Source organism: Leptinotarsa decemlineata, unplaced genomic scaffold, assembly GCF_025532065.1.
Source record: "Leptinotarsa decemlineata unplaced genomic scaffold, Ldec_3_MD MMD2_tig00000251_RagTag_RagTag, whole genome shotgun sequence".
NCBI lineage: Eukaryota > Metazoa > Arthropoda > Insecta > Coleoptera > Chrysomelidae > Leptinotarsa > Leptinotarsa decemlineata.
In genome coordinates, this window is record NW_027412547.1 from 3,587,365 (window position 1) to 3,602,691 (window position 15,327).

The 15,327-nt window shown below is 36.1% G+C and overlaps 1 protein-coding gene across 2 annotated transcripts in view; it reads left to right on the forward strand.

The window, feature by feature from the left end:
- The window catches only part of Eip63E (cyclin dependent kinase Eip63E), a 45,161-nt gene that overhangs the window by 8,398 nt on the left and 21,436 nt on the right, over positions 1-15,327 (forward strand). For both annotated transcript variants that reach the window (XM_074173546.1, XM_074173545.1), the window contains exons 2-3: positions 4,768-4,866; positions 13,734-13,865. In XM_074173546.1, the coding sequence (XP_074029647.1) occupies positions 4,768-4,866; positions 13,734-13,865 (231 nt within the window). The remainder of the gene's footprint in view (positions 1-4,767; positions 4,867-13,733; positions 13,866-15,327) is intronic.

Genomic DNA, 15,327 nt, shown 5'->3' on the forward strand with positions numbered 1-15,327 from the left:
AAACGGAAATTGACTTTAGACATGTATTTCTTAGGAAAACTTATTAATGAAAATCTTATCTGTAACACGAATAAGCAACTGTTTTATATCTTATGCCAATCTTATAAGAAAACTATAATTCATGACCAGAATTATATTCTTTACATTCTGTTAACTACCATTCATCATTCAACGTCGTAAATATTGATAGTGATCATTCGAGCTGCCTATTGACCGCATTACATACGACAAAAGTTTTGAAACCTGAACGTCCACCCTCGCTGCACCCTCATAAATGGAGCCTGCGCCCCTATTTGTAGGTTATGCCGGGTTGATGCGAATCTAAATCAGCAGCAAAAGCAGTGCGTCTTTATGATTCATTGGGAACGTGAACGTAATCCAGAAGTTTCTGATAATTTAACTACCCGTTAGGCATCGACCTTAAAAGTTATATTGAGGCAAGTTCGTTCCTTTTTGCCGGTTGGATAATGCATAACTTTGCTAAAAGACGAATGAAACTCGTAGATTTATTTTCAATACACTTTCATGTAAGCTCGTGTCGAATATGCTAATGCTTTTTAATTTGATTAAAAGTATGACATAGCGTGATAAATTGCTGCAAGTTCTAAATCGCGCGAACTCAAACGATATAATGACAGTAATAATAATAATACTTCATTAGGCTAATGACCACAATAGTCGGGTCATTTTAACGTCGTTACATGAAAGGGCGAAGTTTTACTTATTTGGTGCTAACATTATTTGAACAAAGGATGTAATTAACGAAATTATGAACCCGCCTGAAATGGTCGTTGAGTCATAGGAAATTTAGAGGTGAGAAATCGCATGTTATGTGTGTTATGTCATCATTATTAATGTGTCACTTTCGCGCTTCAAATATTTTCATCTGCATTTCTTATTTTTAACGAAAGTAATTTTTTTGTGGAGGAAAATCAGATTGTTATCGACTTTTTTTGGGTATTTGTTACCTTCCACAATCTGAAAAATATAAAAATTGTAATGGAGAACTTTATACAAGTGTAGAAGGGCAAACTTTTTAGTTTACCCCGGTAAGTTACTGCGTAAAGATCAAAGTATTTTTCACAAAGAAAAATCTTCTATTCATCAGTAAATTGTCGTATTTAACAATTTTGCCCATCAAAAAAATTGTTAAGAAATAATACAATACTTATCTTATAACGTTTCGAAGACCAAAATCTGCCTCCTTTTTCAGAAATGGCCAAAAAATTCTAATATATTGGCAGTTATTCCCAAAAAATACCCAAAAAAGGTCGATAAAAATTCTTATTTTTATAATTCAACCACGCTCTTATCTTTGAATCTTACTCATTCCATCCTTCTCTATTTCACTCATCACTCTTTGTAAAAATGTTTAGTGAAAATCTCCTAATAAAGTGGTTTTTGAATTTATTCTACGAGGTATACCTACTTGCGAACGTAACAAGACTGTGTGGACCGCACAGTCCGTTTTCATTCAAATATTCTAAATTAGTATGAACTCAATTGTCAACAACTACTTGTTGCAATTGTGTGTAATGAATTGATGATTCAAGTTTAAATTTCTGAATGCTCCAGGCAGAGTGTTGATCCATAAGAGTAAGTGATTTTAAAAAGAAAAGTTCAAATGAAGCTATGTACTAAAATTTGCGAGAAAAAATTGTTTTTCCTTCACAAGTTCAATGATTTTCTAGATATGCTTATGGAATTCACACAAATTCAATATTTTTCACGTAAATCACACATTATACACAAAACTTACCAAATTACACAAATTTCCTTCAGTTTTGTGATTATCATCTCGAATTGTTACAAATATTGGAGAAACGTTGTACAAGAGTGAAATTGTACATTTCTCACATTATTAAAAAAATATTCGCCGAATAACCCAGATTCAAATAACACAAATGACAAAAATGTTTCCAAACACAAGACTTAGAAATTTCACAAATTTCCGGCAGTTCTGTGAAATGGGGAATGTTCCTTAATTTGGGTTATTACAGCAAATGCAAGTTTGAACAAAATAAAGTTGAGTTTAATTCATGAGTTTTTCAAATTCACTTCGAAAGTATTCAAATTGATGTTTCAAATGTTGGGTTATAATTTTTAAAGGGATTTGTTTCTAATTGACATATTGGCAACAGCGCCTATATCAAGTTGAAATAATTTATACGTATCTAGATATTCTACTTCAAAAAGGAAAATTATCTTTATAAATCAACAATTAAGGCAAAATATGAATTATAGTTCAATACCACCTCCACAAGCCACATAAACAATAGTTGTTTTGTTATTTATTTATATAGAGGAAGATAGGTTAGGTACACAAAAGTCATATGTCACAGAATGTCTCGGAACTCGGAAGATAAGTAAACAGAACAGCACGCCTCTGAAATATGTCATCTTTGTTTGTCATACAGGTAACAGATTCATTGTCCTTTATTAGCTATAACCGATGTTGCCAAATGGTGAAATAAAAACGAATCCCTTTAAATGTTGAATGCATTATTTCATTCCTCTTCTTTAAGTATTTAAATAATTTTTTGAAGAAAAAGGTTGAAATGATAAGTTTAAAATGCGTTGTTTTAGAGCTCTTTTATGAAAACTACTTGATTTTCGTCAGGAGGAGCATTCCCCATTGGTCTCGAATTGTTACAAATATAGAAAAAACGTTTTACAAGAGTGAATTTGTGCATTTCTCATATACTAACAAAATTATTCGCCGAATAACCCAGACTTTTGTAGTAGAAGATATTTCATGGTTTCAACCAGTGGCACCCGTACAGGAATGTGGATTAATTTTTTTTTGTAAACGTTACGTACGCACTGCTTTGCCTTAAACTAAAATTTGAGGTGTTTTCTGGCGTTTAATCGTAATCTGGCGTAATCAAGCGTGAATTCAAAAACGATTCGTGGAGACGTCATTAATAATAAGATTCGCCAGAACGGAATGATTCAATTTGTGTCAGATGTCAAATTCATAAATAAAAAAAACTTTTCATTTTTCTCTAACCTCAATCAGAATCGTATTTGTGCATACAATTTTATTTTGTACATCCTTGCAACGTATTTGATAAAAAGTTTTCAGCACTTTATAACCTGTAACGATCGAAATGAAGCAGACACTGACAACTGACGTAACGTAACGTCAATTTCCGTTTCACGCTATTTTTGAATCATCATGAATACGTTTCAAATCATAGTTGATGTGACGTCATCGTTTCAATGCCCGGATGAATGTATTTGAATCACAGACGAATATGTTTTGAATACACGAGCGCCAGAAAACGCCTCTATTTGAATTTTCATTCATTTTAGGGCAAATTTGATTTCATCACTAATTTTTTGGCGTGTCCTTTCCAACGGCTATTGTACTTTTCATCAGTTCGGACTTCCATTGTCTAATATGATATAAATTGATTTTAAATCCCTGAAAAAAATCTGTAAAAAATTAAAAAAGAGATTAGCTGAAAAATAACAATTACAGTAAGCAAAAAAACTGAAATTACATGAAATATAATACAAGCAAAAACCAAAAAATAAAAAAATTAAGTAACACGAGATGAAAAATCAAAAAAAATTATTAACAAGAAATGAACATTGAAAAATTAAAAGATTTCAAGCCAAGTTACTTCACGACGTTTTGATTCCTCCGAAATCTGACTATTTATAGGTCATTCGAGTGCTTTCACCTATCCCAACTCCCCTCTCTCCGCTTCATCGGTTTTAGCGGGAGCTGACCATTTGGAGGGAGTTGGTCGTGTTCCGCTTGATTAGAGGTTCCTATATGTTGCGTATCTCTACGATAGCTAGTTGAACAACGTATATGCGGCTCCTTTGAATTTTGTCCTAAACCAGTGTTCCTTCTTGTGGATGTTGATGAGTCCAAACATGCTCTGCGATTGGCTGGTTTCTCCTCGCTGTGTGTGTTTCTTGTGCTCGGCGATGCAAACTTTCAATGGCCTCTTAGTTTCACCGATGTATGATTCTCCGCACTTGCAAGGTATCCGGTAAATGCAATTCTTGGAATCGCAGTCCGCGTTTGGTGGCCTGGTTTTCGTGAGACTGCTACGAATATTGTTTCCAGATATGAAAGTCTGTTACACCATTACTTTGGAGTAACCATTCCGTTGAAGGTCATTTCTGATGATGCCTAGTTCCTTTTCGAGACCTTCCTTTGTATTACAGAGCCCGAAAGCACGGTCTAGTAGAGTCTTGATGATTCGTCTCTTAGTTGATTGATGGTGGTTGAGTTCCTGGTTCAGATACTGTCCCGTGTAAGTAGGTTTTCGGTATACAGATGTTTCTCATTCAGTGTCGGTCCTCTTCATATATTCATTCATTCCACTTCGTTTTAGAAATCCTACCGACTGCGCCACTTCTTATATAACAGACTTCAAATATAGTTTAAAAAAATACTTTTAGTTTTGAAATATACCAAAATGAAATATGAACTAGTCGACTTAAAAACGCTTTGCCAAATGAATCATGAAGCTCTTGCGGTTCCTGGTTTCATAAATTTTTGCTACTCGGAACTTCTTTGTGCTCTATTTCGGGACTGCTGATTCGAAAGTCCTTAATAGGGCTGAATTGTATATTGAATAGAAGTCGAGTTGGAACTGCGTAATTTCTGGAGAATGAGGCATTGTACTATTTCATATAACATATTTGTTGAAATGTTTTCATTATTACATTGGATAGATTGTTATCTCGTTTCAGTTATGCCTATAATTTATTTGCATCGTTACATTTAAATGAATTTATTTGCAGGCTTACCAACGGGAGTCACAATGCGCGAAAAAAAAAGTGGTGCCCTATCTCGAATGCAGAAGCTCAGGAAGAGGCTGTCACACTCCTTTGGACGATTATGTGAGTCATATTTACAAGTTTTCATTTACAGTGTTTCAATCAGTGTCCGACCGAAACTGGTTTTTACGACCGAAACTGATTTTTACGACCGAAACTTAAAACAAATTTCGGCAACGGTCTCAGTTTCGGCCGAAACCAACCGAAACTTCCTTACAAGGATTATGTTTTGGGGGAAAAATAAAGAAAACGTTATTATAATCATTAGTCTTTATTATTTTATCTTTAAAACACAACGTTATGCAGTCTTCGACATTATAATCAACATAACAAACCCTTATTTGAGAAAAAATATTGATTGCACCTTAAAAATACTTAAAATAGGTGAGATGTTTATTTGAGTAGGTGTAGATCCTTGTTTTGAATATTATTGATGGATTTTCAAAAATATTAAACATAAAATTACTTATTTAAGTAATTTTATGGCAAAATGTCTTCGTCACTTGTATGAAATTCAACGCGCCGAACATGACCGACCACAGCGCGGGAACTCTCGAATGCAGTTTCGGTCGTAGTTTCGGCAGGTTTGCCGCCGAAAGCGTAACTAAACCGAAACCCGTTTTTTTTGCCGAAACTCAACCGAAACCGAACTTTCGGTCGGACACTAGTTTCAATGTAGGGTTCGTTCCAACCTTGAGTCACCAACAGATTTCCAACAGTTTGTAAATTGTTGTCAACGTGCATGTCTGTTAAATAATGGTTTCTGATTAATTTGAAATTTATGATTGGAACAGCTGATAGTTCAACTGAAGTTTGGCATGGAATTTCAACATAACCACAGAGTACTAACCTTTAAAAATAAATCTAATCAATTGTATTTCTGGAGAGTAAAAGAAGGTTGCAGTATTTTATATCTCTATTCTATTTACTAATCAACATTGAACTGGGAGGTAAGTAGGTCACCGCAATAATTAATTTGTGTAATTAAAGATGTTCGTATTTTAGGTTCACTTAAAGAATTCCTAATTTTTCCTGCGCCAGCAAATACATAATTTATTTCATAACAATTTTTGCAGGTTATGTTGTCTGCAAGTTGTATGAACATGAAACAGAAACAGTAATACGGAATACGCATGCGTCAGATTAATGGTTAGAAGATAATCCTCAAACCATTCTGATAGATTTCGAACAAGTTTGAATCTTGGATGGAACAGAAAACTGATAGTTTACTAATGGTTGGAAACTCACGTTGGAACGCAATCACATTACTGCGCAGAATCCGACTGTCAGATACTATTTCTGACGCTGGTTGGAACGAACCTTATACTGAAATTGAATGAAACATGAAATTCACTTGGAATGGGTGAATAGCATCCATGCGCAATTTAGAGAATTTTAGCACTTAACCGAACATTGAAAGATCCACGCAATGACTCGAAATGTTTGGAGGTGCAATGATTTTACTGTCTGGCGGTTTCCGCCAAACACTCAGTAATTCAAGATCAACGGCTGCCGACGAAATAAAAGCTTGCCTCAAATCATCGAATCTATGGCGATATTTGAAGAAACTTCAGCTGACAACAAACATGAGAATATCCTCAGAATTTCTGTAATTTTGTCTCATCGAAAGACGAACTTATCAGCAAAGTATTCCCAAACATAATTACTAACTACAAAAATAATGAATGGTTGAGTGAGCGAGCAATTTTAGGGGCTAAGAATAAAGATGTAGATGAACTAAACTACATAATTCAGAATGATATCATTGGAACAATGCATTCATTCAAATCAATTGACTGTGTAACAAATGAAGATGAAGCCACCAACTAACCAATTGAATATTTAAACTCCTTGGATGTGCCTGGCTTACCACCCGCACAATTTACGCCTGAAGGTTGGCTCCGTAGTAATCACGCTTCGAAACATAAACCCTACACCCTACCAAAAGCATTCCGACCAATTAGTCTCACATCGTTTTTCTTAAAAACCATGGAGAGGCTCTGTGAGCGGTACATAAGAGATGAAGTACTTGTTAACAACCCACTTCATCCAAATCAGCATGCATATACCCCGGGAAGGTCTACTGATTCTGCCCTTCACCATGTGGTTGGCAGAATCGAGAGATCATTGGACAACAAAGAATCCACCCTAGGTATATTCATAGATATTGAGGGAGCGTTTGATAAAACAACCTTTCCAACAATTACCCAGCAACTACACTCCAGGAATGTACCCCTGGTAGTAGGAGAATGGATACTCCAGATGCTCTCTAGCAGAGCAATAAGTATTAATGTAGAAGACATCACAGTTAAAGGACTGGTCATGAGGGGATGTCCACAGGGAGGGGTCTTATCACCCCTTCTCTGGAACATAGTTCTGGATACCCTAATTAATCACCTTAACAAAAATGGATTCTACACAATTGCATACGCAGATGACATAGTTATCTTGCAGACCGGCAAATTTGTAAACACACTGTGCGATAGAGCGCAAGAGCTCAAATAGAAACATGGTGTAATGAACACTCACTGTCGATCAATCCCAAGAAGACTGAGATGGTCCTTTTCACCAGGAAAAGAAGTTTAACGGGATTAAAACCTCCCGAAATCTTCAAAAGCCAACTGAACTTCTCTGAAGAGGTGAAATACCTTGGTATTATCCTCGACAAGAAGCTAACATGGAACTCTCATCGTGCATACGTGGCTTATGAGCAATGTCGGAGGACAGTGAGACGCGCATGGGGTCTTTCACCCCGTGTAGTCGCCTGGATCTACACTGCAATAATAAGACCTATGTTAACGTATGGAGCCATTGCATGGGGACCGAAAGTTCTACAAGCAACGGCCATCCAAAAATTATATCAAATACAGCGACTGGCTTGTTTAAACATCACAGGAGCCATGAGAACAACACCAACCGCGGCAATGGAATTAATCACGGGTCTGACCCCTCTGGATCTGTACGTTAAGGAGGTTGCGTTAATGGCCATGATACGATTGCACACGGCTGGTGTAAACCTAGAAGTAGGAATGGGTCGATTGAGGCTGGGCCTATGGCGGGAAGCACTTACTGCGCAACCTCTGCTGCAGGCAACAAGTGATGCAATTGAACCCAGGTTTGTGTTTAATAAACCCTACAAAATACAAATTAAGCAGAACACAGAGTCAGATGCTACAAATGCAATACGGATTTATACAGATGGCTCAAAAACCAAAGAAGGTTCAGGATGTGGAGTGTACTCCAGATCACTAAGCCTAAGGATTAAATGGGGAATGGGAAGAAATACCAGCGTGGTCCAAACAGAACTGGCTGGTATCTCAATCGCCACAAAAGAAATAACCAAGAAAAGAATTTCTGGCAAAAACATAACAATCTGCACTGATAGCAGACAAGCACTATTAGCCTTGAACAGACACCGTGTTACTTCAGGGCTAGCACTAGAGTGCCACCAAGATTTAGCCAAAGCCTCGGTAGATAATAACATTATCCTGAGGTGGGTTAAAGGGCACGAAAGGAGTAAAGGTAATCGCATTGCCGACTCTTTAGCCAAGGAAGCGGCTGGACTAAGAATTTTAGGACCAAGTGGCACCCACGGCCTGATGACATCGACAATTGCGGAACTAGTCAAATGTTACACCCATGCTCAATCTTTAAAGAGATGGGATGAAATCAAAGGATGTAATCTTGCCAGGATCACCTTGGGCGACCCTGGGAAGCTGGCGCCGAAGAAATATCTGGCGATGACCAGGAAAAATCTACGCCTTACAGTAGGATTTCTGACTGGCCACTGTCAGCTAAGGAAACACCTACATAATATGGGGCTAGTGGACACACCTCTATGCAGGATGTGTGAACAGGAAGATGAGACTGTCAGGCATATCCTGTGCGAGTGCCCGGAGTTATCGTCAATAAGAGAGTGTGTGTTCGGCGAGTCTTGGCCTACACCTGCCGATATAAAGGAGATGTCTCCCAGCGACCTGTCCACCTTCCTGGAAAGGACAGGATGGACGACGACCTAGAAGGACAACTCCTCGGGAGGATGTACAATGGGTCACATGTGGCCTAAGTGCGTGGGCTTACACTCACCCTCCCTACTCTACAGATACAGATACAGATACATAAACCCACCAAAACTGTGCAACGTTTGGTGGCGAGTAAATTGATGAACAATGTGATTTACGCGGCGATACTTAAAGAAAAATTCGAAGGTGAGGAAGTTCTCATTTCGAGGATCTCGATAGTCCCAACCGATATGCCGTTTGAGTTTAAAAGACTTCAATTTCCAATTCGTCTTGCATTCGCCATGATCATTAACAAATCACAAGGCCAATCCTTGAAAGTTTGTGGTCTGAATCTGGAAAATCAATGTTTTTCACATGGTCAATTATATGTGGCATGTTCACGGGTCGAGAGACCATCTGCGTTGTTTATACTTGCGCCTGTTAATAAAATAAAAAATGTCGTGTATCACAAGGTGCTTAACTGAAGAGTGCAACCTAATAAAGAATAATTGAAATACTTGATTAATAAAAAAAATTAAATTAATAAAATAAGAAATGTGCTTTTTTATTGCCTCTAAGGCGGAACGAAGTATCAGGGTCAGCTAGTAATTATAGAAAAACGTTGTGATTCTGCCAGAAGATCAATTGATGGATTCTCAAAATATATTTCTTTGAAATGACAATAATACATTTGGGTGAAAAACAATGGTACCCTGATTGTCAAATCTCCAATCCACAGTACCTATGCAGAATTGAAAAGAAATTCGGTGAGACCATACCCATTCCCATACCATCACGATGAAGAGAAGTAGATATCTCAGTTGGCATCGAAGATAATCGAACATCGAACAAATCTACAAGTTCCAGCTAATAGTGATGCTGATGAAAGTTTATTATTGCGCTCTGTAAAAGATATTTGAGTGGGGAGAACGAACTCTTATTGGGTGAAAATTCAAAAGTCTAGCCGGTCTAGCGTACTCAAGTAAAAATGTTGTTGAAATGGATGCGATAAAATTCATCATTGTTATGTTGAACAGTGACAATTCCAAGTTCTCATACCTACTTTCTTACAGCCTAGCAATTTCATCCCCAATATAATGAGGTCGCTTCTGTTTGATGCGGAATATTTCTGTATCTCATCTAATTCCAAATCAGTTCCATTAATTTCAGAATCTACTTCTTTTCTTATTCTTTGATATGTAAAAACCGACATATCCACGAGTATCACAATTCGTAATCTCTTCAGGTTGTGTTAGATTTTTCAAGCGTTTGTTTTCCATCGAAAGTTAATTTGAAATCAACTCCAGCCTGTCCTCGTAAAATAGTGGTTGACGTTATTTTACTTCTGCAATTTGATCAAGAAAAGAGACTTGCAACTTCATATGTTTTTTACCACTTTTATTTGTAATTAACGTTATTGCAGTCTCGTCCTATAAGGACACTTTCCAATGTATATTCAAATTCAAATTTTTTATTTGGTTCATAACAAAGCTACAGATTTAGAACATGTCACAAAATACCATCAAATTAACATATGCTAAAAGTAAAATATAAAATCTTCAGAAGATACAGTGCAATAAAATAATAATACAGTACATACATACATACAATCGTGAAAGGCATCTTTGCTCTATGGTCCCGGGAGTGAATGGAAAAAGTCATTAATACCATATAGGGGATTTTCCGTAAGTAATGTCTTTAAATGTTTTTTAAATTTACTATAGTTCAGAGAACGTACTGTAAGAGGTAGGGCATTGTACATTTTAATATCAATAGTATCGTCCATCCTTTGTAACCGGGTTTGAGGTAAAATCAAATTATCTTTATTTCTAGTATTGTGACCGTGTATATCGGACACAACAGAGTAACTATTAATGTTTTGTTTGACATATAGTAACTTTACAAAAATTATCAGAGAGTAAAGGGTCATTATTTTCAACGTTTTAAAGATTGGTTTGCAGGAGTCTTCAAAATTAGCTCCTATGATACATCTTAGAGCCCTCTTCTGAATGACGAATATAGCATTTAAATGAAACTGAGCTGCCGAGCTCCAGACAAACAAGCCATATCTAATAATGGATTCGAACAGTGCATAATAAGTAGTTATTGCAGCGGATTGGTTAATAAGTTGTTTAACTTTTCTTATAGCAAATACTGCACTATTTAGTCTATTGCAAATTGCATATATATGTATGTTCCATAATAGCCTGACACCTATATCTACACCCAGAAATTTAGTGTGCAGCATGTCTAGGTCGTTTTCTACATTGTAGAATAGCCTGGATTCGAAAATGAGACTTTTGATTTTTTTTTCATTGAGTATGAGCTTGTTTGTCAAGAACCGGGTTTTTGCTTGTTCCATAACTTCCCCAAGTATTGTAGCCGGACACTCCCCTTTATTGATACTGATGCCAAATGTGGTGTCATCAGCATACATAATTGTCTCGATATTTGAGGAGAACATATTTGGCAAATCGTTTATATAAATAATAAAGAGAAGGGGGCCCAATATTGATCCCTGAGGAACTCCCCTACTTATTATCTGAGGAGTGCTTCTCTGATTTTCAATACAAACTACTTGAAATCGATTGGACAAGTAGGATTTGATTAGTTTCAGTGCCACTCCTCTTATTCCGTAGTACTCCATTTTCCTCAGGAGTATGTCATGATCAACACAATCAAAAGCTGCACTTAGGTCTGTGAAGATTCCCAAAAATTTTTCGTTTCTTTCAAAACTAGCTTTTATAGCACGAGTTAATGACTTGATAGCATCCAAAGTGGACATATTTTTCCTAAAACCATACTGCTGAGCACTCAGGATTTTGTTCTTTTCGAAGTAATCAACTAGTTGATTATAAAGAATAGTTTCAAATATTTTTGAAAAGCAAGGCAAGATTGATATTTGCCTGAAGTTTTGAGTTAGTTCTGGTGATCCTTTTTTATAGATTGGGGAGATTCTTGCCAACTTAAGCATTGAGGGAAAACATCCTTCATTTAGAGAGGTATTAATGATATTTTCAAGAACGTCCAACAATAAATGACCACACTGTTTAACAACATAGACACTTATTCCATATATATCTTCAGTCTTCTTGTTTTTCAACGTTTGTATCACGGCTAGAACATTATATCTATCAATTGCTCTAAAAAACATTGAATATCCAGTATTATTCGTTTTGCCTAAATATTCTTCTATATCCTTTGAACTGTTTGGTAAACTCATACATTAATGTATAACTTTGAAAATGTCCTTATAGGACGAAACTGCAGTAACGTTAGTTACAGATAAAAGTGGTAAAAAACATAGAAAGTTTCAATTCTCTTTTCTTCATTATGGCTTCCTACCACGTCGTAACTACATCCATCAATATATTAACAAAGTACTTTCAAAACTTGAAAATAAAACTCCTAATACCTTCCAATTAGTGTCCGACCGAAAGTTCGGATTACGTCGAGTTTCAGCAAAAAAACGGTTTCGGTTTAGTTTCGGTTTCGGCGGCAAACCTGCCAAAACTACGACTGAAACCGAAACTGCATTCGGGAGTTTCCGCGCTGTGATTGGTCATGTTCGGCTCGGTAAATTTCATACAAGTGATATTAGGTAACAAGTCAAATAAGTAATTTTATGTTTAATATTTTTGAAAATCCATCAATAATATTCAAAAGAAGGATCTACACCTACGCAAATGAACACCTCACCTATTTTAAGTATTTTTAAGGTGCCATTAATATTTTTTCTGAAATAAGGGTTTTTTATGTTGATTATCAATATGTAAAAATGTCGAAGACTGCATAACGTTGTGATTTAAAGATAAAAAAATAAAGACTAACTGATTAAAATAACCTTTCCATTATTTTTCCCTCAAAACATAATGCTTGCAAGGAAGTTTCGGTTTCGGCCGAAACTGAAACTTGCATACAAGGAAGAAATTATTTTATTCAATACCATGTTTCAAACATCAAGACTACTGAAAGATCGGAAAACTTCTCATAAAAGTGATGGTAGATTACATCCTGAAACATGTGCTCTCAGTAATCTGTTTTAAAAAGAGTTCTAATAATTAAATTCATAGTTTTCTAATGTTTTTTGATAAATTTGGCATTGGGTTTTCTCATTGGTACGCATATGTTCACATATTTTTCAACACAGCCAATCTCAACAACAGTAAGTTTTAAATTTGTACATATTATAAATTCCATACTATCATGGAAGATGATTTCTTCTTCACAGTACAATTATTTATATGCTCAGTAGCATTCTTGTTAGAGTATGGTTAACGAGATGTTGACATTGCACATTGTTGAATATGAACCCAGTATTCTTTATTTGTTAACACAATATAAATATTGTTACGTTTTTACCCGTGAGTTTACCAATGATTAACTACACTGATCAATAATCAAACTCAACTTTATTTCACTTTCAATACAACAGAACCCTTCAAATAAAACTGCAACTGTTATTTGAAGGTCTATCGCCTTCCTAGATCGCTCCGCTTACCGCACTGTCACTTCCTCCAGACTGTCTCGATAGGCGAGTGGATCGTGGTTATATTTGGCAATCGAAGGCCGTAGAAAATTCCTTGGAATTCAATCGAAGCCAATGGAATATTCGCCGGGATTCCATCGAAGCCGGTGCGAAGACTAGAATAATCGAGGCTGCGCGCGGCCTTGGCCACGTCACAATTGGTTTATGGCTACCAGTGGCGGCCGGTGTTATTTTCTTTAGGGCATGATTTACAACAATACAATTATCTCACTTTTCGAGCATCTACAAGTATTAGATTAGTTTCTCGTGTAAAGTTGCGTTAGAGTAAAGACTGTGCTCAGAAATATTCCAAATCTTTATGAAATACTTGTTTTATACTTTAAAAGTTGACCAGTAAAACTAGTGAATGTGTAACTGAAGACTATTCCGTTCGGTTTTAGCGGTATCGAAAGAAGAGGCGGAAGAACATACCCAGCATGGAAAACTGCACTATAATGGCTACAGCGACGAGTTCCTAGACCGATTAGAACCTAATGGAAATATACCGGCAGAAAAAGGCGATCTTGGATATGGTAAGTTTTTTCTTCAGTTTATCTTCGAAGAAAATTTGAGATTTCTCATTCATTCACAATTCTTTCAATTATCGATATCCCCAATTAGTTAGAAAACATCTATAAAACTATAAAGTAACAGACAGTTTCAAAAACAGTTTCAACTGAAGAATCAGTGCCGCAAAATGTATCAACAAAAGATATGAATGTTGGTGAACAAATAGGTATCCAAAACACGATCACAATTATGCCGCTTTTTGTATAATTTCCACGTTATAATATCGAGTTATTATGTCTTATTAATAAGAACAGTATTGTGACGCCTGAAGATGCTATTGTATAGCGAAACACGTGTCGCGGTTTCATAGACTGTCAAGTGAAAATCTCGCAACGTGTTTTTGAATACGTAATAGGAACCTCTCCACGAAACAATTTTCAATATAATCAATGATTTTTAAACCAATTTGACCATTATAGTCAAAGAACACGGGAGACTTGTCCTCTTCATCAAACCCAAAACTGTAACCAGAGGAGTTTATATATTTATTATCGCTGTCAATAACGGAGTTTGTGACCTCTATTTCATCAAGACTATTATAGGCTCCATTTCTCATAAATTAACCATGAAGTGTTTGTAATCAGATCATTTTGAAAACTTTTGTCCGTTTTTGAAAGGAAGCGGTGTGACTTGAAATGCGTCACAAAACATCTACTTTCTAAGCCACATGTTATTTTCCAGATTGTGGAAGGATGAACAAACAAAAAACGGTTAGAAACACAGACTTCTCCACAAAAAATGTCTTTTTAAGAATACCCGTATATCTGCTTTCTCACCTCACGGTCTGATAAGTGATTGAAGGTGTCAGTACAGGATTCTTCACTGAAGTTATTCCTGCATATGCTGTTGGCGATACAACTGCCGCAACAGATTTTCAATTATTGGAACACAATTGCAGACCCGTTACGGGCTGTTTGGCCACTTGTCGCTGCAAGGTAGTGTCTATTATGAAAATCGAATTCCTTTCAGTGTATCATTTCTCGAACTAGGCAAAAGCGAACGATAAACATCATGTTTACCATCGCTCCATCTGTCTGTGAACTAGGTAACCAACCGCATATCAGAATTTGACCAATTTCTCGTATAAGGAAGAAAACTTCACAAATTGAGTGGGCAAGTTTGTAAATCAAATCATCTAAAAGAACGATTCGTTCAGGCTAGTCTCAAATTACCTACACTGTAGGTTAATGGACTGACACCTATCAAGCCACTATACCTTTTTATGACAGGAATACGAGTATTTTGAAATAAAATTCATTTGTAAAAGATATCCCAAATCAGAGTAATACCATTAAATTTCGTTAAGAGGAGCATACTGAAAAAGCGTTCAAAAATATTCACTGTTTTTGTTATTTTTTTCGATTTCAAGTTATTCGATTATTGAGTAGTTAAAAAAATTAAAAACTGCCTTAGATGTGACTTGAA